Source organism: Rhamphochromis sp. 'chilingali', assembly GCF_963969265.1.
Source record: "Rhamphochromis sp. 'chilingali' genome assembly, chromosome: 12".
NCBI lineage: Eukaryota > Metazoa > Chordata > Actinopteri > Cichliformes > Cichlidae > Rhamphochromis > Rhamphochromis sp. 'chilingali'.
The window spans coordinates 21,836,304-21,861,324 of record NC_137939.1 but is presented as its reverse complement, the minus strand read 5'-3'; the positions used below and the strand labels follow the sequence as shown (position 1 = coordinate 21,861,324).

Genomic DNA, 25,021 nt, shown 5'->3' with positions numbered 1-25,021 from the left:
GTTTTTACGGTTGTGCTACTGTGACCTGCTGACACTTATTCAAATCAGTCAGGGTGTAGTCTATTTGGCCTTGCTAGCATCCCACACACTGTGCAGTGACAGAGTTAGAGAGCTACATAGACTACAAGTGCCAGATATTACACTGAATGCCATTGAGCAAGAAAAATCATTAAAATCTCAGGTTATTTGGCCAAAGCACTGAGAGCACTTCTTAAAGCAAAGAGGTTGCATGAAGTATTAGGTTGCTATCATAAATATGAGGTATTTAAGTCTTACAATGCAGTCTCCAAATGTTGGCATATATTCAGGGAGTGGAATAAATGTATTTACTACATTTTAGTGTCTGCCATTGTTTGCTTCACATGGAATATGTTGCAGCACATAAGCCAATGTTCCATCCTGTCACATGCAGCCTGTGCCATTTTTAGAGCCAAACGTAAATGGTGTGGAAACCACACCCATCTGGCACGAAGCATAATTGTGCCAGTTAGGTTTGGAGCTCATCCTACATTTCCTCAAATAAATCATATATCAGAAAGTGATGCAAGATTATTTCCACCACAGCAGCACCAGTGAAAATGGGGTCCAGGTGTTCCACAGTGAAATCATGGCAGGGATGCAGAGCTGTTCCTTGTTGAATGGGTGAAGCGCTGATTGCTTGTGTCTTTTTAAACCAGGAATTATAAGGACAACCTTGGTTTAAAGAATACGGCACAAATGACAAGGTTCTAACAGCTGAAGGAAAAAAGCAGTAAGCCACCAGCCTCCTGTCCTGATTCCCCCGTTGAACACTGAAACCTCATCTTAACTGTGACTTTCACCTGATGGATCATACATAACTTTTGGCTGTAAAAATTTCGGAGAGCTTAAAATGCTTTTGTTTATCCTTTATCTTTTTCAACTATGATGTTGCCTTTGAGTCCCCCTGGAACAGTCAGCTCCCCTCTGCATCCCACGCCTGTATGTAAAGAAATGCACAGGAGAAGTGACTGGTGTTCTCATGATAAAAATTCCACTTTAACCATTCGAGCATGCCTCAACATTGAAACCCTCTTTGACAGGGTGGCAGCAAGCAGAGGGATGCAGTATTCATAGCTTCTGTCTCCGGGAGCGCAGATAAACCCAGGCTATACTTAGAAGCTCAATGTGTGATTTGAAATATGTGATTCCTCACAAATACATCTTTGCCCTCCTATTGTTGCCACAGAAGGAGGTACATTTGGAGCATTTGCTTTTGGTGACAAAACTCTCTCGTCTGCACACTCTGAAATGTGCTCAGCTCTGTTAGCCAGCTATTACTTGACTATTAGGGTGCTGCTCTTGGGGAGAGATTTATTGGATTCAGACAGCGCTTAACATGGCAGCTGCCAGAGTCTTCCTTCATTTGATTACTATGTAGCAGACACAAGAAATGTTTCATTTTGTCATCAAGACAAAAAGAAATTGGCCGGTTAGCTTAGTTTTTAGCTTTTTCGCTGTCATCTAATTTCCACTTTGGGCAGGAAAAAGAATGTTAATGTACTAACTACCAAAAAGGCTTAGACTGAGTCCTTACTGAGAACAATATATTTCAAATTTAGCTTTTTTTCTGTCTCTTATTCATCTCGCCCTGAATGAATAGTGCATTGATCTGCAGCACAAGTGTCACAGCTTTCCTTATCTATAAGTTCAATCACTTGTGCTCATTCTCACTTGGTTAAAGATCACTTTTGAAGTGGGATGCATTATAGCACAGTGATTTTATAGATTGCTTTGCGAGTTGCTATTTGAGAGTGTCTGCACCCTTGTTTTGAGTAAATCGAGTTAAGCTGCAGTTAAATCTTCATACTGTCCAGTCCTTCTGTCTGTCTCGTTTAGCACATTAAGGACATTCTGACTCAAGCACTTACAAAATGCCGCGCTTAGCTCCTCAACAGGAAAGCTCAAAGGCTGCTTTTTGTCTGTTGATGTTGTAAACTGCAGCGTGTCATGAAAAATTAGTTCAAGCAAAATGGGACACACACAAAGCCTCAGCTGGCTCTTATACACACATTTCTTATCTTTCCTTCTCTTGAAGAAAAATCTGTTTTGAATTAGATATAACTGAAACACAAGGACAAAGTCTTATCATTTCTATACGACTACAATCCCGCCAGGATTAATTGCTCGTGTGTGTGTGTGTTGAGCTTTGAAGAATTTGGTCATGAATAATTCAGATTTTACATACATGACATGGCTTAAAATGACATGTACGAGAAATTGCATCTTGTAACCCATTTAAGTATAAAGGGTATTTAACTACTGCAGTGCTACAACTGACAAACAGTTTAATTCGGGGATCCTCTTTAGGGATCGTCTTGATTTTCAGAGACAGCAAAGAGGTTCTAGCTGAGAGAAGGATATTACTCACTTTTTTCAGACCAGACCAGAGCTTTTTGTGTGTGAGTGTCTACATGCAGTCTGCACTGATGTGTAAATGTATAAATAAATAAATCACATTTGGGATCATTTTCATAACAAAGAGGCTATTTTGCCAGATCAGTGCAGTAGAAACAGGAAAGAAATAGACCTGTGAATCTTAAACCTCATTATTATCCAACTATGACCTCTTTAAAGAATTGTTGTGTCCCGTTCTGCATTTTTCCTGTTAGATGTTCTCCACAGATCTCCACATCTTCCCTTTTACCCCAGGACAGCAACATAGACTGTTTATTAATGGAATCTGCATATTGCATGGAGAAAGTGTTAATGAGCGAGCGTGAATCGGTGAATCTCCAGCTCTGTTGGAGTGAGCTAATGGACAGTACCCTGGAGAGGGGTAAGGAGGTAGTGGAGCAAAGGGGAATTAGCTTTGAGGTGGGTGTCTGATGTCTGTTATAAAGAGGGAATGAATGCAGATAGCCTACTATATAAAGTTACAATGCATGTAATGAAGCTTCGTGCTTGCTTCCCTCTGCTTTCTAGTTCTTTCAAGCACTTTCTATGGCCCTGCACTCTTGTACCCTTGTTTTTGTCTTCTTCCTTCAATGACTCATCTTCCAGGGAAAATTTCACTCTGAATTAATGTGACACTTATTCAAATTATGATGCACCTGTAGAGATTTGTGTAACATTTTCCACAAAGGTTATTCTGTACTCTTACTAGGAAACTAGTTATGCTCTATCTGTCCCATCATCTTGCACAGAGGTTTTCAAACTGTGAAGCAGAGTTAGGGGGGTGGGGAGTCAAGCGGGGATACTGCGTGAGAAGAAAGACAATTAAGGTATTAAAACCCATAATGCCCAATGGCCACAATTTGAGTCAGTGTCGGCTCCTTCTCAGAGTCACAATTTATAAAATCGAAACACATGGACACGATACACGTATTTTTAGGTTCTGAAAAGAAAAGAACAGAACAACTTTATTTACTGTGTACAGCAGCTTTTAACAAGGGGATACTGAGTATTTTTGTGCAAGAGTAAAATGGCACAAAGAAGTAAACTCAGCACAAGACAATACAATCAATTTTCTTTTTTTTTATGAGACTATTTAACAAGTCCTTTCTAACACGCGCCTCTTATCATAGATTGAGGTGTAAATAAACTAGTTTCATCATGAAAACCATAACTAATGAGATTTTGTTTTTAGAAGATCAGTTTTTACTCTGCTCTGCAAAAGCAGAGGCTGTTTTTCTGCCAGTGCCTTTATTGTCAAAAAACAATAGGTATTAGAGGCTGACGTCAATAATCATTAGGCTCATGTTTATTTTGTACAGTTTTTCAGCAGAAACTAATGTAGAAAATGTTAGTGTCATAAAAGAGTGAGGAAGAGAGAGAGCTAAAGAAATTCTCTCCTCTAATGGACTCCTGTTGAAAAGACGATTAAAAACCTAAAAACAGCTTTCAAACGCTTCGTCGCAAGAAGCTAAATTCCTACATGTTTTGAAGGAAACATAAGGTGGAACAGATTATGTTTTGTAAAAGAGGAAAGCTTTCGAATATGTACCTAGGAAGTTGCAAAAATTGTTTCGTACCAAAGGTATGAGTCAAATAGTCCAGTCTAATATCCAACATTATTTGAAATTATAATTGCGCTTTGGTACTAGCAGCCCTTTGGTAGGAGTAGAATAAGATTGTGGTGTAGTTCAATATAGTAGATGTAACCTTAACAATAGTGCCTAAAAAAAATCACAGATGTAACTCTAGAGCCAACTTATAGACATGATTCTCAAAGTCTTTGGGCTTTATATGTCTTCCATCCATCCCAACCAGCTCCTTATAATTTGTGGTTCAAAGAGGAAGGACTTTAATCACTTCTAGTGTAAAAATGTTGCCTCTGAAAATAAGCGAGCAAGTGATAACATTTGTCACCAGCGAAAATGTGAAAACAATCCTTCTCAAGCAGCCACATTTATATGCACAGTTGAAAAACATTACTGTAAAAAACACAGTTGAGATGATGTAAATAGGTATAAACAAAGGGCTCGAAAAAAACACTTTGAGCAAACCAGCCCACAGACATGCAGAGAGTGTGACGTTCTCCATTCTGAGGACTTTATCGCTACTCTCGGCTGTGATCATATTGGTCTTTTGGGCCTAAGTATCTCCTCTGCTGAAGCATAACGGCCAAAACAGAAGTTCCACGTTGGATTAGGATATCACTGTCAGGCAGTGCCCAGTACAGCTTTGACAGACCTATTAGCAGGTTGCATGTTTTTGTGAGGCTTCGCAGTTACAACTGAATGCAAAATTGAGCCTGTGTCTCGCTGCATTTCTTTTGAGCTTTATAGGATGTTCAAAGAAGCTGAACAATAGTAAAACTGGAGATCATTATTTAATAAAAAGGCCATGCAACACAAACTCAAGACATGTGACAAGTTCACCAGCGGCAGTGGTTTTTCAGCTATTATGAATAGCTGAAATGTTATTCACACGATGTGAAAGCTGCATTTTAACTGTGAATGTGGTTTCGGGGTGGGAAGGTGCGGCTGTGTGTGGCTGTTATAATCCTGGTGATGTCTTTTTCTTGTATAAAGTGCGAAGTGAAACTCAAACTACGGCTAATGCCAGACTTGGTTTAAAAATTAGACAAACAAAGATCTTTTTATAGCAAGGCATTTGCTGATTTGGCTGCACTTCCTCAAACAGTCTGGCTCAGTGGGAGTTTGCTTGTCAGTCTGGCTTTGTCGTGGCTGGCAAGTAGCCAACGGCTGATTCAAAATTTTGAATTGCTGTTGACAATCTTTGATCGTTTGGCCATTTGTACTTTTCCAAACTATTTCTGAGACGGTGTATACGAGTCCCTCCGTTTTAGTATTTAATCCTTTTGCAGCTCTTCATTACTTAAATCAAGAGCAACTCAGTTCCCTGACATTTGCTGCATAACAAATGTCAGTAAAATTCAACCACTAAAAACGAAATAAATAAATAAATATGTGACATCATCAAATAGTCCTAAGTGTCATTTGATGCCAGCCAAAATCTATAATTTTGTAATGACTTGAAAATGAAACGACTTGAAAACAAAAAATGATAACCCTTTCCATTACCTTTACTAACCCTAAAGCCAATTTAAAAACAATAAAACTTTGGAAGTTAGGGTTTAAATTGTTTTGAAATTATTGCTTTATTTATAATAATGTGCAATAGTCTTGAGTTACCCCTCATTTCATTATTCTTTGATTCTATGAACCAGACTTTCTTTTAATTATTAAAGTGATCCTGATCTTACTGGCAGCCTGTAATCTATTTCCATTTCTTTTGTTGAAATGGCAAAAACAGTATTTTTGCACTAACAAGATGATTCCTAAAGAGCTATTGGATAAAAGCTTGGCATATTTTCGCATGGTGGGCATTGTCTTCTTAAAAGGTTTGAGGTAACTAGCTACGGGAAGGAGAAAAGAAAGAAGTTGTAGGCCAAAAAATAACTATCTACAACAGATGAACAGTATCTGACAGTCATGTTCTTAAGAATCAGGAAAAAGAAAATCCAGCAATGACCTGCCACATGAGCTGAGAGATGCATTTGGCTCTTCAGTTGATCCATCTATCATCAGAAATGGTCTCAGAGGAACGCTGGCTAACAAGAGTCCAGTCTTAAGGAAGTGAAACAGGCAGATTAAATTGAAGTAAGCCATATAAAACATCAATTGCACTAAAATTACTAAAAATAATTACATTTTTTCTTCAGATCATTGTAAGTGTGTATAGAGGAGTACAGCAGTGAGTAAAACACAGTGGCGACTCTGTCATGGTTTGGGGCTGCATTTCATTTGGTGGTGTTGTGCATCATGTCAGAAGTGATGGAATTATGAGTGCAGAAAAGTTAGATTTCAGTCAAGCAGTACCAGTGGAAAGTGTCGGACTGGCAACAGCTTCATTTGTCAGGATGAAAATATTCCTGAACACATTGTCAGTGCAGTAAGAGCATACCTGGATAGAAAAGCAAATAGTGTAACACTGTCAGTCATGGACTGGCCTCCCCAGAGTCCAAACCTTAACATTGTTGAAACAGCGTGGGATCATCTTGACAGAGATTGAAACAAAAGGCAGCCAACATTCAAAGAAGAGCTTTGAATGTCCTTCAAGAAGCTTAGGGAACTATTCCTGAAGAAATTACAAGCCTGCCAAAGAGGTTTCAGGCTGTGCTGAAGAATAAAGGTGATCATACCAAGTACTAACTTTCAAACTTGTTAGAATTGAACAAACCCTGTATTTCCAGGTATGTTTGCACATTTCAATAAAACACTGCACCCATTTCCCATTTTCCTAGCAAAATATAAAGAAATGAGGGGTGACTTCTGCACAGTACATTGCACATTTCACAAAGCTTCATTGTCTTTTGAATTGGAGACACACTTCAGTAAATACTGTCTACAAATTAGTCTATAGAAATGTGTAATTCCATTTAAGTGAAACTTTTACTGGAGTAAAACCTTAGCCCTGTCAGCTGTCAGTGTGGTAATGCTTACAGCAGCAGGGGACTCTGGTTGAGTGCAGAGGAAACCACAGCTCCTCCTCATAGCAGTGAGGGGAGACAGTCGCTATGTGGATTCTGCATTTTACCCCCAACTCATACTCTGAGCAGACAGCTGATGTTTTTCTGCTCTGCCCATCTGGGCCTTGTGACTAAACATCTGGTAAAGCTGCCACTGTGTATGCCGTGTTCCAGAGTGATGACAGTGAAGGTACTGCTGTCCACCTCTTCTAAAAAGATCTTGAGAGGTAGGCAGGACTTCATCTTCACATGTCAAGGCTTATTCTTAGAATGTGACTCAATTACCAGAGTATTGTCCAGCTCTCAAGGCATTTATCTGGTTGTTTTGTGGAGAGGTGCACTGTAATTATCTTGATTGTGGCTGCTTAGTGTGTAATCAAAATGATAATTGGATGGGCTGATTTAAAATAAGACGTTCCCAGCCTGGAGCTTTTGTCCCCACTTTACGGGGTGGTACATGGAATTTTGTTTTACAATATAACAAAGATAAATACAGTTGTTGAATTTTGGGCCACCAATGCTTAAAATCTTTTAAAAATTGTCACGATCATGGGTCTCTGACCCAGCGTTTCCAGTTTATATTTTGAGTTCTTAAGTTATTCCTTGAAATATGTTGAGTAATAGGATTATCATTTGGTTGCCTTAAGTTTAGTCTAGCTATGTTTCACTCTTCTGTGTTAGTCTGTCATGTTTCTTGTCTTCTTGTTCATGTTGTCAAGCTTGCGCTATCATGTCTATGTCGTTCCATGCTGTTTCCTGTTTTATTTTGAAAGTCTGTGTCCAACATGGTCAGCTCGTTCTGTCACAGTGTGCCGAAGCAGACTGTATGAATTGTGAATAGTAGACAAAAATACAGACATAAAAGAATGTGGAAGAAAACTTGATATTAATATATTGATATGGCTGATAAAAAGGTGATAAAAATGTGCAAAAAATGCATGTTAATAGTGGTGAAAAAGCAGGCATTACTCCATCATCATTATCCTTACCCCCATTTTAAACTATTCGTCAGGTTACTTTTCCACCCATTTGTCTATTTTCAACTCTTTTCATATTTAAACCCATGTAGCTACCTTTCCCTCTGCCTTCTCTTCGAGGCTTTCCCCCAGAATGGGATGTTTTGCAGTGACTGGTAGGCTTTCATCCATTATGAATGCTATGTTTTAGAAGGATAATCTGTGCAGAATGATATAAATATCTCCTTTTGGTTCCCAGCAGGATGGGAGAGGCAGAACAAGACAGGCCACTGTTCAGCGTTAGCGCTGTATCTTTATAATTTGATATGAAGTCTAAAGTAAAAGAAAGCAACACAAACATGCGACGAGCACAAACAAGGCTGTCTATAATTCACGATACACAGCAAATCTCTTGACCCCTCCACTTCTGAGACAGCTAGCCAAGTTTTTTTTTGCAAAATTAGAGAAAAATGTTAAAATAAAAAACAGCTATTACTACACTACACTTCCATTTGCATTAAAATAACTTCAGATATAACCAATCGGAAGTGATGGTCTGACAGCTGGTGCATTGTAGCGCAACTTTGTGATCCTAAGAGAATTTTTGCCCTTTGTGTCCTCTGTTACAGGCTGAAACACAGCAGGGGGCTGTATGTTAGCATACAAAACCAGCATGAAGGAAAGTCTGACAGATATGTGTGTGTGTGTGATGGTCAATTGAGAGAGAGGGACAACTGCAGGCTTCTCCCACTGTGTCCAGATCCATTGCTCTATTAGTCTGGCGCTGTGGAGGAAGCCAGTTGTCTTTGAAAGAATATACAAGGACACACACAGACACAAACATACACACATATATAAATAGAGTACAGTTGATACAAAGGATTGGAAAGGCTATGAGGGATAAGATGTGCAAAGAGTGAATAAGTTCACAAGTCAAAGAAAGTGGTTTTTGATTTTCAGAATCATGTGCTCTTAATTTGCTAGCGTGTTTCATAACCTTTGGTGTAACGCTCTGGAGATGATCTACATGAAGAGAGCAGTGTGCCGTTATAAAGCCTATGGAACACTGCCAACCAGGAGCAAATCAGTTATGCTCAAGGCACATAGAAATAATTCATTGCAGTACTCTGAAAGCAGTTGAGGCATGGGTGCAACACAGAATAGATTTCCTGTGTATAGTGCTGGGTTCTGGTATTATTTCTGCTTGAATCTAAGAATCGACAAACTAGACTAGAGCTTTGGCTGTCCAAAGCTAGCATTATGTGCCCCTTTGAATATGATGTCAATTAGCATGCGTGACATTGCAGCTTCTCTAACACACACTAACCATAAAGTGTGCCTTTTCTAGGAGATTCTACAAAGAGAAAACCTTAACATTGACTGACACTAATAAAAGGCCAAACCCTGCATAAAGCCATCTTTATTGAAATTTAATGACTGAGATTCCATTCCATCTTTCATTTCCTTTTATTTCCAAAAGTGGCTTTTCCTGCTCCTTTCTTCAGGGCCTCTGACACCTCTTCTCTCTCTTTGCAGGCACCCACTGTGGAGCCCACTGGCTGGCCTTGTAACTTTCTGCCTGTTTGACACACCAAGAGGAAAGCTAAATGCACCTGAGTGATTCTGGAGAACCAGAGAAGAGAGGCAAGCTTCCCACCTTTGTTCTTGCCTTATGAGAGCTGCTCTCTGTGGACTCCACCTCAGAACACTCTGTACTGTTTAGTTACTGCATGTATCCACAACTCTAAGGTGCAGGAAAAGTGAGTGAAACACAAAGAGGAAAGAAGAAAGGGTAAGAGATAAAGAGAGCACAGCTGCATAATTAGTATTAGCGAATTTGTTGCAGAGCTAGAAACCATGAGAAGAGACTTCTGAAGACAACCGTGCTCTGAAAAATATTGCGGCTAAACCTTCAGGACATTTGTATGTGTGTGCGGGTATATGTGTGCACACCTCTTTCATTTTCAAAGGACTTGAATTTGTATTTGGATGCGGGTTTAGCCTTTCATTATGACTCTGCAAAGAGGCTTTGAGAGAGCATGGATTGGCTGCCACAAAGGTGTCTGCTGCTGGGTGTTGCTGCTGGCTTGTTATGTCTTGATCTCCTTGGCTGCCAAACCGAAAATGCCGGGCCATACACACCTAAACTCAATACGTATTGATGGGGACATATCCCTAGGCGGGCTGTTTCCGGTGCACGCGAGAGGAAATGACGGCAAAGCTTGTGGAGAGCTGAAGAAGGAGAAAGGAATCCATAGGCTGGAGGCCATGTTATTTGCCCTGGATCGTATCAATAATGACAATGAGCTGCTGCCTAATATCACTCTGGGGGCACGCATACTGGACACCTGCTCACGGGACACCCACGCTCTGGAACAGTCACTGACATTTGTTCAGGCACTGATTGAGAAAGACTCAACTGATGTCAAATGTCTCAGCGGAGGGCCGCCCATCATCACTAAGCCCGAGAGAGTGGTGGGAGTAATTGGTGCATCTGCCAGCTCCGTGTCAATCATGGTAGCCAACATTTTGCGTCTCTTCAAGGTCAGTTTGCTCTTCAGTATATACTTCCTATTTTCCTTTTTCTAATCATGTTTGGAAAGTGCTTTTTACATGGAACACCTCAAAACATATCCTGTGCAGCAAACTTAAATTCACTAGACTTTCAATGAAAAACAGTATAACCAATATTACACCACATCAGCATCACCACACTGTAAATATAGTATAAAAAAGTAAACACAACCTCTCCGAGGCCATGTTCCTCCTGCTTTCCTATATGTCTTTTCTTCACAAGTCTAACTGACATCAGTTTCAAACATTTTCCTACTGTCCAGAAAATTAGGCGTTAATCATTATACCATAATTCTGCTCACTGATGACATTAATTTGCCAATGGTCGTCAGTCAGCCCTCTTCTAATTAATTCAGGGAAGCCATGCATGGCATCGTGAGCTCCCTGCACTACTATTGGACATAGAGTATAAAATGAGACTCTGCATTTTTTTGGGTTAACAGATGTGAAATGTGCGAATGAGAACAAAACATAAACAATATTTGACACAGTTTATATAATACCTGCTTAATGCTGTCAAACCAAACTACAGGCGACATCCAAACTAATGAGCATAAGGACTGTGTCTTTGTTTTAGACTTGGTAGCAGTGAGAAAACAGTGGTTATGCATTGAAACCCTCAGTCTATGAAGACAAGTGAGGATCTCTAATTAGTTATTCATGAATTCACTAACTAACAATTTGCAAGTCAATCTGTATGAATGTAACTGTCTGAGGACTGAACATATACTATATGAGGGGCTTACTTTTCCTCTTCCTTTTATCCTTTAAGCTTTAAGAGACTATTGAGGAGCAGAGAAGATAGTTAGAGCTTCCACTGTTGTTCAAATTATAGGTAATACTTTAGATAGCCTTTGTGATATTTACACAGACTTTATCTGTTAAAAGAAGATCAGGTCAGTAACACCTGCTGTGACACTGATTTAACTTCTTTTAAGTTCTACCAGCCAGCCGCTAAGGTCAACGAATGTCTCAACAGAAAGAGTAGAAAGGTACATAGTACAATATTCCATCCTAAAGAAGCCTGATTGGTGTCAAAGAATGAGACTCCAAATTCTCCAAAGTACTGGAGTGACTTCTTCTTTTTCTGGTGCCATGCTAAAATCTGTCACAAAACCTTGTAATTATTGTACCCACTGAGCAATATGAAGTTGGTGACACAGCTCACACAGGAACTGTGTTACTGCACAGCAAGGCAGAGGAAAGCAGTCAACACAGCTTGGTGAGTACAAAGCCCCAACAGCCTACGACATGTGTCAACATCAGTTCAGCCTGTACAGGACTCCATTTTTTACGAGTCGATATGAGATGTTACCACAGCGCTCGTCATCATCTTTTCTGCTCAAGCCAAAACATAACAACTATGAGACATTTCTTAGCAGAGAGCACAAACACTGAAAAGCAAGAGCTGAAATACACCAACACATGCACCTTTAAACTTCATGCAGAGGGCAAGATGGCAAGCACAAAGACACCAGACGCAGTTTTCAAGACGTAGCTAAGATGTGTATCCAGGGAGGCCAAAAAGCCTCCAATGACTGCTGCACCTCATGCTGCTCTACAGCTCTCCAATAGCAAATTTCCCACCAAACAAGGCTGCCAGGACTCCTTGTGGAGGGCGCACGAACTGCCAGAGGAGGGCCTGTCCACTCACAGGCTTGTGAGACATCTTCACACAGCTAATTGGCAAGCTTGTGTTTGGACAGGAGTTTGCCAGTGAGATGTTGTGTGTTCCAAATTGCATGCCAAATCCTGTTGTGGGAATAAATTATTTTGCCTTTTCCTTTTTTCCTCCTCTAAAGGGCATAGAGCTGCACCATCCAAAACACAGTGTTCTTGGGCAAAGAGTTTCCTCTGAGTGTAGTGCAACTCATATTTTTGATAGGTCTTGGATGGGCTGGGGTGGACAAATTATTTACCCTAGAGGCTCAAGCCAGAATAAGCAGCAATCCTTTTTGACGGACAATGGCCTTAAAGGTATCTGCCCAGTGGGCTCGAACAGCCTCCTTGACAGGGCCTTGAGAATGACTTGGCAAATCCCTCTAAGGGGCAGAGGAGAACACTACAGAATGCTGCTAGTGCACTTCAAGTAGCAAACACTATACAATATTTCAAGAGATGGCTGATAAAAACAACCTTTTTACAGAAAAATCATTGCAAAGATAATAAGACATACACTTTGATATTTGAAAAAGACAAACACGTCTATAACAAAGGCAGCTGGAAACAGAGCAGTGGACATATTACAGAGTTTGTATATTGTATTTTACTGTATTTTCCTACACAAGGAAGTTATCTTTAAATGCTCACACAAGCACTGAATGGCCAAATCCACTTTTATGTGCATTCCTAGAATCTCCAGTCTGTCCTTGACATGGTGCATGTAATGTGAGGTATTGGGAGCAGCTATCAGCTGAGCATGTTATGTATATCACAGTGCTGACGCTGAATTACCATGACCTACTCTAGTGCAGCTCTCTGTTATGGCAGTAGAACCAAATGGGAAGAGAGAAAGCTTTTAGGTAATGGAACACATGTGAATGCGTCAGCCTTCAATAGTCATCGACTAACAGGCAAAAAAAACAAGGAGGTCTTCTATCACTGCATTTCCTGCTTTATTTAAAAAAAAAACCATGGGAAGTAAACAGGCTGATCATAGGGCTGCTACTTCATAGAAAAGGAAACAGAGTGCAGATAAGTAACGAATTGATTGATTTGATTTGTTTGTAATCCTTTTACATGTTGGATCATCTCTGATCAATTATAGGGACAATTATTACTATTATTATTATTTTTGTATTCACCTTAAATATGGCAGATAGTTAAGCACACTGAAAGACAGTCTGGAAAATAGGCACTGATCAGTGTGACTGAATTAGAAATATATATATATATATATATATCTATATATAGCTATATAGATATATATAACAGACACAACAGGTAAATATGGTTTTCCCCTTGGGTTGTGTTTCTGTCTTTGATGATGCTTATCCCCCCACCAAATGCTTTATAGGAGCTGCAAAAAAGAAAAAAAAGAAAAGTTAGTTTCAATAATAGTGGCAAAGCTTCTTAAGGTTTTTTGTTAAATATATTCCTGTGTATAGTATTTCAAATATATATTGTTGAGAACTGGGAAGACTTAAAAGCCTTTAATCAACTTATCTTCTATTTTGTACTTGACAGGCGGAACAAATTTTTATGAATCATACTGATAGAGAAACAGGAAGCCATGGAAATGTGATTTGTAGGGGGCCCAGAAGTGGCCCCAGGTGAAAAAAAATAACACAGGGTTTAATATTTTGAAAAAATATTAACACTACACCAGATCACAAAATGGTTTTGCATATATACTCATGTGTCTCTCTCTCTCTTTCTCGATATATATATATATATATATATATAATTATTTTTTTTTAATTTATTTATTTATTTAGGATTCAATGTTTGTGTTTAATACTTAAATGATTTTAGCAGGATGTTCCTATTTTGCTTAGGTTCGCTCCATCATATCCACCATCCTCTTTAATACTCCCCTGCAGTATATTACTTGATTCCTCTGTTAACTGATGTTTAGCTAAATATAGCAAGTTATAGTATAATAAAACAGTTGATCTGAATTTTAGTGTATTTGTCTGCGTAAATAATACAGGTGTACCTTGCTCCAAGGTACTACTACTGTGGCTAAAAAAAGAAAAGAAAAAAGAACCTATAATGTTTAGAGCCCCTACCATGCTTTAAGGCAAAGTACAGCAATTTAAGAAACACTGGTTTTCATGTTCTCGTAGTGCCAGTGGAAAAGAAAACCCCTAAAAAATAATCTCATTGCCTGAAAGTTGTTCAAAGGCATTGTGTGGGACATGCAGGCAATAATTAATTAAGGCAGATGTGGACAAATCAGTTTGTGGGATTGTAGTTAAAAACAGGTGCAGAAACAGTATGTATGTAACATGTAACAACATGTATGTATGCCATAGGCTGGTTGTTCTATTAAAAACCTGCAACTATAAACTTTCATCATAGCTTTTTCGAACAAATACTATTTGCATTTTAAACTGTTGAAAATCAGGGTGTAAAAGTTATTGAGGTCCATCGGAAGCCACTCTCTTTCTTCCTTTAAGGATATAGACTACTGGTAAGTAAAGCTAACGTATTACTTTCGCACAGCACTGCTCGTCACATTCAGACTGTTTTTCTCCATCATTAACGTCACATAAAAACACAAGTGGGGCTCCTTTGTGTGGTAAGGAAGGTTCCACATCACCATTTCTGCTGACAAACACTCGGTGTAGCTTCTTTCAGCTTATGTCTTTTATGTTCACCTGAGAGGTTGGGCTGAAGCTGAATGATGATGCTGATGAGTCCCTTTGACCTCCAGTACATCGTACATTGGTGTATGAGTGATCATTTCAGAAGCTACTTTCGGCTTTATGTGTAACTCAAGTTATTTCATTGCGTTCTCCTAATAATTTGATTGACAGGGCACACAAATGAAAGAATGCAAACTCAACATATTGGAACCAGTGCTGCTTGCAATCTTGATCACTGCAATTGTTTCTCAGCTCGTTGCTTATGGGTTTTTCCTTATCCTCCTTAGTGGAGGAGTGGCTGAGGGTGTAGTGTTTGCTCAGCACTTCAGAGCAGCCAGGATTCCGTCCCCATGGTGCTCCATGAATATTTTACTATATTGTTACGTAATTTACGCCCAGGGATTGGGGTTGAAAGCTCTCTCTATTCATTCCCTCATCACTGGGTCTAGCTCTTGGTGTGTTTTCATTTTTCGGGTCTTTATAAGCAGGAGCAAAGTGCACCAGCACTTGAAATAATTAGTGGTTGGTTGCTTATGATACTCAAGATAGACTGTGTGTAATTAAAGCCCCAGGCTTTTAATTGTATCTCTTATACATCATGGAAAACAGCCCCACTGACTGGCTTGAGGAATATAGTTGCTGCAGTCAGAGAGTGCAGGAGCATGCACCTTGTTTCACGTATAGAAGCTGACTTGCTGAGACAATCATAAGCTTTTAGACAAAGAGGGGGAAGCTCTCTAAATTAGGTACAAGCAAGCACAGTCAGTCTGGAGTACTTTCCATGGTGGAGATGTGAGTTTGGAACAGTGGAGACAGATGGAAGGAAGAGAGCAGAGGCGTTAGCTGTGTATACTGCGAAAGCAGCTCAAAGAAGAAGGTTATCTACTGACAGGTGACAAATCAAGGGAATAACCGGAATCCTTGACCCTTTTAGTGAGGGGATCTGATGATTTTTATATTGTGTGGGGCATTTTCCTTGAATAGTTTGAATCACCATAAATCAGTTTAAACCGACGGATCATTGCTATTTGTTGAGTTATTGGGAAGTATCATTAAGGGAGTGACCTTTGTCAGTATAACTATGACCCAATCCATAGAATGCACAGGTGTCACTAAATGGTTTACTGATGGGAAATGCTTTTCACCAGTTTCTTAGAAAGCACTCTTCACCATCATTAGCAAAACATCAAACGATAGAATATCTTTTGGAAGGATGGTGGTCCATTCCTTAAGCAGAGTTCAGTCGACATACTTGACAAAAATCAGTACCAGGCAAACTCAAGCTGCTACTAAAATATTTTATGTTGGTTTTTCCTGTAATTTGTCATCCTTCTGCAGCTGCCTGTTGTGCTGTCTGTGAAGCAGAGACCTTGCATCCGCCTCTCTCCTCCCTCATTAGAGGCAGAGCCCCTCAGGCACAGTGCCTTACTCCTCCTCAGCATTTCACTGTTGAGACAGGGCTCTTATTGGATTACCCAATCAGCCCACAGTGACGATAGGCTGAAAGCTTTAAAGGATCTCAAAAATCTGCACGTGCTTTTTACTTTCTCTTGTTAATGGCCCGTCCATTCATCCAGACATTAATGTATATATTATTTATTAATGTCACTGTCGGACCTGAATAAAAATGGCATTAAAAAAATCGGTATTGTATGTTAATAATGGATTAATCTGTTATGTTAAGACGAGCTGTAAGTGAAAATATTATTTACACATATTTTAGACGAAAAGGAGCGCACACAAATTTAAAGCCTTTATTTGTGCAAAAAGGCTGAGACACCACTATATCATCATCAGTCACACTGGAGACCATAGCAAACCATTTGTGACAATCCATACCTGAAGGGTATAAAGCAAGTTCAACAAAGCCAGGCTTTCTTTGTGTCAGCTGGGTTGATAAAAAACGTTGAGCCCATCGAAAGATAATTGGTATCACAGTGGTGGTTATAAACCCAGGCTTTCTGCTTTTGCCTCTGTGTGCGCTCACATAAAAGAGCGTTTTACATGTCATTTGACTCTTTGTCTGCCCAAAATCAAGCTGAGCACTGCCTACTCCAATCATAGACATTATTAGGAACAGGTGATATTCATCTATGAAAACAGTAAAAAAAAAAAACCAAAAAAAAAAATCCAGTGTGCAACAAATAAGACAAATTGGTAATGCTGCAGAAAATCATGTGAATCATGTGATCATCACAACATATTAGTACAGCAAAGAATCTATATTGCACTAAAAGAATATGATAAATTCTATTCTAAATAAAAGCTTCAGTAAAAATATGGCGCCTCTAGCAGCTCTTAAAGTGAAACATTTAATAATAAGCTGTTCTCCACCAGGTTACATGTTCAGCCTTAGTTACTATGGTGATCACACCAGGTAAAAAGAGAGCCATCTTTTTGACACACTGAAAACTCTCACTTAAGTTCAACAGCTTGATAACTAATCCATCTTTTTTGTAGGACGTCCTTCTGGTGTACTGTTCAGTTATCATTGTATAATTGGTTAAACAGGAAATTGAATGTATTAATAATAATAAATCTCCAGGAGAGAGTAACTGTGAAACATCAGCCTGTTTGAATCAGTGTACTCCACCTTCTTTCCTCCTTTGACAGTTTGACCTATAGCGTTGAGAAGCACCTGATTCTGCTTCATTGCCACTGGACATATTTTGCTATTTAGTTAGTAAATGCTCCATAAAATTGCTATTTTTTTTCTTGGGAGGACAAGATGTGACTGTTATGAAGTTTTCCTTTATAGCATGGTGACCTTTCTGTGAGGGTTTATCACTACAACTTACCCATTTCACATTACCAAAGCCATTTGACCCACTGCTCAAATAACACAATGATTAGGGAAACATAGGATGTCTCTAACTTGATGGACAAGATGACTCTCTCAGCGCTTGATGGTTTTATAATGAGAATGGTTTAAATGCCTGAAATTAATGGGAACCTTGGTGTAATAAGTCATCCCACAAAATAATAGTGGTATGGCTACATGTGACACTTTGACTTGTCAGTGCTTTATTTCACGGGCAGCCTCAGGTGTGCCTTGACAAATTCCCTGAGGCTCAACATCCTGGAACTAGGTGATGATTAAGAAGAGAAGGCTTTGAACACGAGAACTCATTCTGACTAAACTCGCTCTCATGCACCTCCGAGGGTAATTTGGTGCACAACACAGTATATTCGCTTATTCACGCGGCCCTTTTCCTTGAAATCCACACATCCGCATCCAGCAAATCTCATGCACTAATTCGATGCATCCGTAAACTCTAACCAACACAAACCAAAAGAAAGGTGAATTGCCTTAAAAACAAACAGGAAGCAATGTTTCTGAATGTGTTCAAAGACCAGTGAGCTTTCCATGTTTTCTTTTTTTGCACACCCTTCAACTTGGCTTTTACAACTGGGCAAATCAAATCTGTGAAGCCGTCTTTCTTGACCCCAGATTGCAGACGTCCACCATCCACCATGCTCTAACAACAGAGGAGCAGCTCCTTTAGTTCGGGATTAGTTCCAACTCAACTCACTTTGTTCACCCAAGCCCAAGCGGTCAATTCCCAGGACATTCATGAGTGAAGGCTGCCCAGAACCTTGTGTTTTATTCCTGGCAGTATTTTATCCCCGTCCTCCTGCTGTTTGAAAATCCCTCTGCAGGAAACACGAACCACCGCTGGTAATCACAGAGCACAGTGACAAAAAAGCTACTGTGTGGCTGTCTGTTCTTGTGCATTTTTTTTTGGTGATATGTTAGGTTTCACTCAAATTAATTACTCTCCTTTAATTAGTGTGCACCAGCAGACCTACTGAGGAAATAACAGCAGGAGGAGGGAAAAAAATGCTGTTTCTTTTTTAAATGTATCATTTTATTCTGCTGAGCACTGCTGAAAAAAAATCCAGAAGCCAAGACTGACAATGAAAAGCGCAATATAAATACCAGCGGGGTTTGCTTATGTTCTCCGTGTTAGAACTGTCACCATACCTTAGTGGTTGCAAAATCCCGATTTCTAGCTTTTTTATGTGTCTGTTCCCTGCTCTGGCTTTTCTATAAAAGTTTACAAAACCTCACATCTTCACACAGAGCACCACAAATAGAGCACAGCCATCAAATAGTTTTCTTGAAAAGAGCGTGGGATAAAAGGCTCGGAGCTGTCTCACCTGCATAATCTCACCATCAGCCCACCAGTCCATCACTGTCCTGCTGTGTGAGGCAGCGCTGCTTAAAATTTACTCAGACTTTAACAAAGGTTTAAAGCTACAAAAACGAGAAAACAGAAAATCTTAAGTAACTCAAGCAGCTTTAAATGAAGAGTAATCAATAGCACCATGACAGCTTCCTTATTGATTGTGGGAGAGCAATTTTTTTTATTATTTTATTTTGAGGAGGCAAAGTGACATTGTCAGCTGCTGAGATATGACTGAACAGAGAGCTCAGTTATTTATTAATTTCAGCACAGCAGCTTCCACGGACTAATAAATATAAAACATATGAGGAAGAAAAGGTCAATATAATAAAATTTTCATAGAGCCACTGTAAAGTTGCCTGAGCTCTTAAAGGAATTGTTCTGTCAGCCTAATGCCAGGCGATATCCTCAGACTACCCTCCAGCAGGGATAGAAAGAAAAAGTTTGGCCGTCTTCAGGCTAAGCAGCTTGGACATCATCCAGCCTTCTAACACATGAGACAACATGGAGCTCCTCGTGAGTCACTGCTGTGTCACACAAAAGGACTCGCTTTCTGTTCAGGGGCAGTTGGGATTTACCATGAAAAGAGTATATTCAAGCTATAATTGAGAAATAAACAGGACTAGGGAAAGTTGTGATTCTGCCTTGTGTCAAGCACTGTCATACTCAAATGACAAGGTGAGGAATCAAAATCTTGAGACATGTTTTTTTTTCTATTTGTACTTTTTCTGCAAAATAGTGTGTTCGATCATTATTTTGCATTAAAGAAAAAAAAAACATGGCCTGTGTTTTTTCATGGTGAGTCACTGACATGAGCAAATAGGCTGGTGGTTCATGCAGATGTAGCTGTGCGAAATGAGTTGCTATTATTTTGGTGAAATCCCTGAGAACACGCACCCCAAAACCACGTGTCTTTCTGGCACAAGGCGACTCTACTCCCAATATAGTCACTTTGTCAACGAAAGCCAACTAAATAAAAAGCAATAACACAATAACACCTAAAATTTAATTTGCCATTTAAATTACTCACTGCCCTCTAGCCAGTTGAGTACGGTACCCGTGCCCAGCTGCATGAAGAGGTTTTAGCTCTTACATTAAATCCCATAGCCATCTGAAAGCAGCAGAACTCTTTACTGACAAAATCTACCCAATTCCAGAATGCAGTACCACTACACTTTTGGTAGTATGTTGGCACCAGGCAGTAACTAAGAAAGCCTTTTTGGTTATATCAGCTTTGTGCTGTGCTGAATGTCACTACTCTTTTCCAACTTTCTTTTGGTGACAATCACATTTTATGTTGTATCACCTTGAACAATATGATGTGACCATTTATGGTATTTACAACAACATTATAATTAGAAAATGCTGTCATATAAACAAATCATTAACATATATAACATATTTCTCTCTAGAGAAACCTCTTCCCATATGTTAAGATGTTGTTGTCGTGTGTGATGAGACCATTGATGTAGCTGGCTAAGCATGAACCACACGAGCCCTTTTATAACAGTGCCCTTCTATGACTGTATTTAATACCAGGTGCTTTGGGAGACACCACCACACTCTCAGCGTATTAATCATGTAATAGTTGTAATAGTGGATATGAAGGTTTATACAGGGAGTGCAGAATTATTAGGCAAATGAGTATTTTGTCCACATCATCCTCTTCATGCATGTTGTCTTACTCCAAGCTGTATAGGCTCGAAAGCCTACTACCAATTAAGCATATTAGGTGATGTGCATCTCTGTAATGAGAAGGGGTGTGGTCTAATGGCATCAACACCCTATATCAGGTGTGCATAATTATTAGGCAACTTCCTTTCCTTTGGCAAAATGGGTCAAAAGAAGGACTTGACAGGCTCAGAAAAGTCAAAAATAGTGAGATATCTTGCAGAGGGATGCAGCAGTCTCAAAATTGAAGCGTGATCATCGAACAATCAAGCATTTCATTTAAAATAGTCAACAGGGTCGCAAGAAGCTTGTGGAAAAACCAAGGCGCAAAATAACTGCCCATGAACTGAGAAAAGTCAAGCGTGCAGCTGCCAAGATGCCACTTGCCACCAGTTTGGCCATATTTCAGAGCTGCAACATCACTGGAGTGCCCAAAAGCACAAGGTGTGCAATACTCAGAGACATGGCCAAGGTAAGAAAGGCTGAAAGACGACCACCACTGAACAAGACACACAAGCTGAAACGTCAAGACTGGGCCAAGAAATGTCTCAAGACTGGTTTTTCTAAGGTTTTATGGACTGATGAAATGAGAGTGAGTCTTGATGGGCCAGATGGATGGGCCCGTGGCTGGATTGGTAAAGGGCAAAGAGCTCCAGTCCGACTCAGGCGCCAGCAAGGTGGAGGTGGAGTACTGGTTTGGGCTGGTATCATCAAAGATGAGCTTGTGGGGCCTGGGAATGGGTTGAGAATGGAGTCAAGCTCAACTCCCAGTCCTACTGCCAGTTTCTGGAAGACACCTTCTTCAAGCAGTGGTACAGGAAGAAGTCTGCATCCTTCAAGAAAAACATGATTTTCATGCAGGACAATGCTCCATCACACACGTCCAAGTACTCCACAGCGTGGCTGGCAAGAAAGGGTATAAAAGAAGAAAAACTAATGACATGGCCACCTTGTTCACCTGATCTGAACCCCATTGAGAACCTGTGGTCCATCATCAAATGTGAGATTTACAAGGAGGGAAAACAGTACACCTCTCTGAACAGTGTCTGGGAGGCTGTGGTTGCTGCTGCACGCAATGTTGATGGTGAACAGATCAAAACACTGACAGAATCCATGGATGGCAGGCTTTTGAGTGTCCTTGCAAAGAAAGGTGGCTATATTGGTCGCTGATTTGTTTTTGTTTTGTTTTTGAATGTCAGAAATGTATATTTGTGAATGTGGAGATGTTATATTGGTTTCACTGGTAAAAATAAATAATTGAAATGGGTATATATTTGTTTTTTGTTAAGTTGCCTAATAATTATGCACAGTAATAGTCACCTGCACACACAGATATCCCCCTAAAATAGCTCAAACTAAAAACAAACTAAAAACTACTTCCAAAAACATTCAGCTTTGATATTAATGAGTTTTTTGGGTTCATTGAGAACATGGTTGTTGTTCAATAATAAAATTATTCCTCAAAAATACAACTTGCCTAATAATTCTGCACTCCCTGTATATTCACTATAATCCATCAAACAAGCTGTCACTCATATTTGTTATGAGAAAATAGGAAGTATGCGTATGAGCCTGGTTGCCTTAGTAGCTGTGCACTGAACATATTTAGCTTCACATGGTGTGTAATTAAAGTTAATTAGAAAGCTATGCATGTTTTCCTTACAAGCAAAACCAACATGGTGGCCTTTCTGAGTGTGATTAGCATGCTCTACCAATGCCTTTGTTTGTTTCTTTTTCTTTAACAAGAGCTCAAGTTTATTTTGCCATGCTAGGCAGGGGGCGATCGTGGCTCAAGAGTTAGGAGTTCGCCTTGTAATTGGAAGGTTGCCGGTTCGAGCCCCGGCTTAGACAGTCTCGGTCGTTGTGTCCTTGGGCAAGACACTTCACCTGTTGCCTACTGGTGGTGGTCAGAGGGCCCGGTGGCGCCAGTGTCCGGCAGCCTCGCCTCTGTCAGTGCGCCCCAGGGTGGCTGTGGCTACAATGTAGCTTGCCATCACCAGTGTGTGAATGTGTGTGTGAATGGGTGGATGACTGGATATGTAAAGCGCTTTGGGGTCCTTAGGGACTAGTAAAGCGCTATATAAATACAGGCCATTTACCATTTACCATTTAACACACAAATACTCATCTTGTGAACTTGTACAATTATCTCCATTATATTACATGTAGAAAAAAAATGTAAATTATTACAACAATTTTACTTGATCCAGAGACTTTTTTTCCCAACACAGCAGGCTAGTGTGATCAGTTGGCATTGATTAGCTCCAGAAAATTTGTTATGGGAAAGAGAGGTCATTTTTCAGATCCATGCCAAGAGAAGCAATTAAGGGGTTGTTTTGCTGACAAAATAGTGATAGATGCAAACCGAGCAGACACAGAACAGCACGACTTAGATGTTTTTAGTGACTGTGACAGCTGATATTTATTTATGCTAACAGGCAAAAATGGAATAAGGATAAACGAAAGTATTGGGAAAAATATACTGGCAGTACACTACTCATCTGTTCAGCTTCTTAAAGCTGTTTAAAAACAGTTTTACTCCTTGGGTCTTGGTTTCTAAAGCTCTAGCATGCATGTCTAATGTTCTTACACCAGATGGTCGCACTAGTCTCATGAATTTGATTATGTTTCTCTTATACTGTGATACCCTCAAACATTGTCAGTGCAAAGGTGGATCGCTATCGTCTAGGAAAAAATGCATTATTTACATGATTTTACAGTGGTTCTCATTTTATGAAATCAGCTGATATCTAAAATTAGTGTACAAAGTAGCTGTAAATATAGCCAAAGATAGACGCTCTCCAAATATTTACACACATTCGGATTACCAGCTGGCACATGAGGATCAATTCTCATTTACAGGCTAATTATCGTCTCAAGAGCTTCCTCACTCAGTAAAAACAGAATAAATCCTTACAGACTAGCTGTCTGTTTGTCACCATCATCACCTTGTTTCTTTAACCTTCAGTCATTAAGCTATCAAAATTTGATGGCCTTCCATTACAATCCGGCACCTGGATATTGACCCACTGTTGTCAAGCTGGTGTGACAACATGCCTCATTTACTCACATATTTATCTTGTACGTCTTTGGCTAAAAGCTGCCATGGAGAAAAAGGAGGTTCCACAGTAGTAGGGTATATTTACTTTTTCATACCCTGCTTCTGTATTTTGGTTATATGTGGCTGTCAGGTTGTATTTACCAAGTTTTCTGATGTGGTAACGACCAGATAGTCCTGATACCTCACAGGACTATCTGACAGTACTAAATTGAAACAGATTGCTGTTATTTCTTTTTAAATTTGAATAAGAATGTATATATATTTTTTTAATATTAAACTTATGTCAACTTATGTCGCATTTTCAAGCCCAATGTTAATAACTGTGCAAAACACATTTTCAATATGATAACACCTTATTGTCTCACCCTGTCTTTATTAAATTACATAACAATGACAAACATCTTTGTCCCTTGAGGCCAGCTTCCTAACCCGTGTGCTTTATTATGAAGCGGTTCACCAGAAAACATTTATTCTATAGCTCAGTGTACGACTGGATCTGTTCTTATATGATCTGTCTGTGACGGAAGCAGGCTCTTCCCATATAGTTGCGTTTCTTCAGTTCTGACAGAAACACTAATAAGAATATTCATATGAAGGAAAAACAGTCATCTCTCATGAGGCTTTTCATCCACAGATTCTTTATGAAATGTGGTTCTGAGGCACCAGTGTTTTCCATTTCATGTTAAAGCATTGTTTTGTATCCTCAGGTGCTTTGTGTTAGTCACTGCTTTTCTGTCTTATATTATACCATTTGTTGCAGTTAAATATGCAGTTTGCCCCATGATGCAAGATATCTTGTAGGTCACCTTATCTAATCTTAGTTTTACTACATTACAGATATAGATGACAGTTTTGCACTCATGGCTCACTCTGAAATATGTAAGTGCTTTATCTGTGCCTAAGTGATATGAGTTGCAATCTAAGATAGGTAATTGTTCCTATAACTAGACATTGTTTGTGGTTACAATACTTAGAATACGCTTTTCTGTAAAATGAGATAAAACATTTTTAAAAAAGTACTGCCAAATAGCAAAATAAATTAAGTATGGAAACCTTTCGACAGGTAATCAAGTGTCATTATTCTACAGCAAAAATGGCATTTGGGTTGAATGATTGATTGCAACAAGGTATATGCAGCTGCATTGAAAACCTTGCAGTTCACTTGGAGATTGCCATGTTTGCCCAGAAGATTTTGACTTGTCTGCAAACATCTGCCAGCTACTCACTCAAGTGATACATTTTTTTTTTTGGAAGCTATATCTCCTTTTTTAAGTTTCACTACTGTTTTTTGGTTAGTTAGAGAATAT

General features: G+C 39.5%; 1 protein-coding gene across 2 annotated transcripts in view; it reads left to right on the top strand.

Moving 5' to 3' along the window:
* The window catches only part of LOC308406775 (metabotropic glutamate receptor 4-like), a 219,593-nt gene that overhangs the window by 51,550 nt on the left and 143,022 nt on the right, over positions 1–25,021 (top strand). For both annotated transcript variants that reach the window (XM_080897992.1, XM_080897993.1), the window contains one exon: positions 9,448–10,455. In XM_080897992.1, coding sequence (XP_080754118.1) covers positions 9,922–10,455 — 534 coding nt within the window. In that variant the 5' untranslated portion in view covers positions 9,448–9,921. The remainder of the gene's footprint in view (positions 1–9,447; positions 10,456–25,021) is intronic.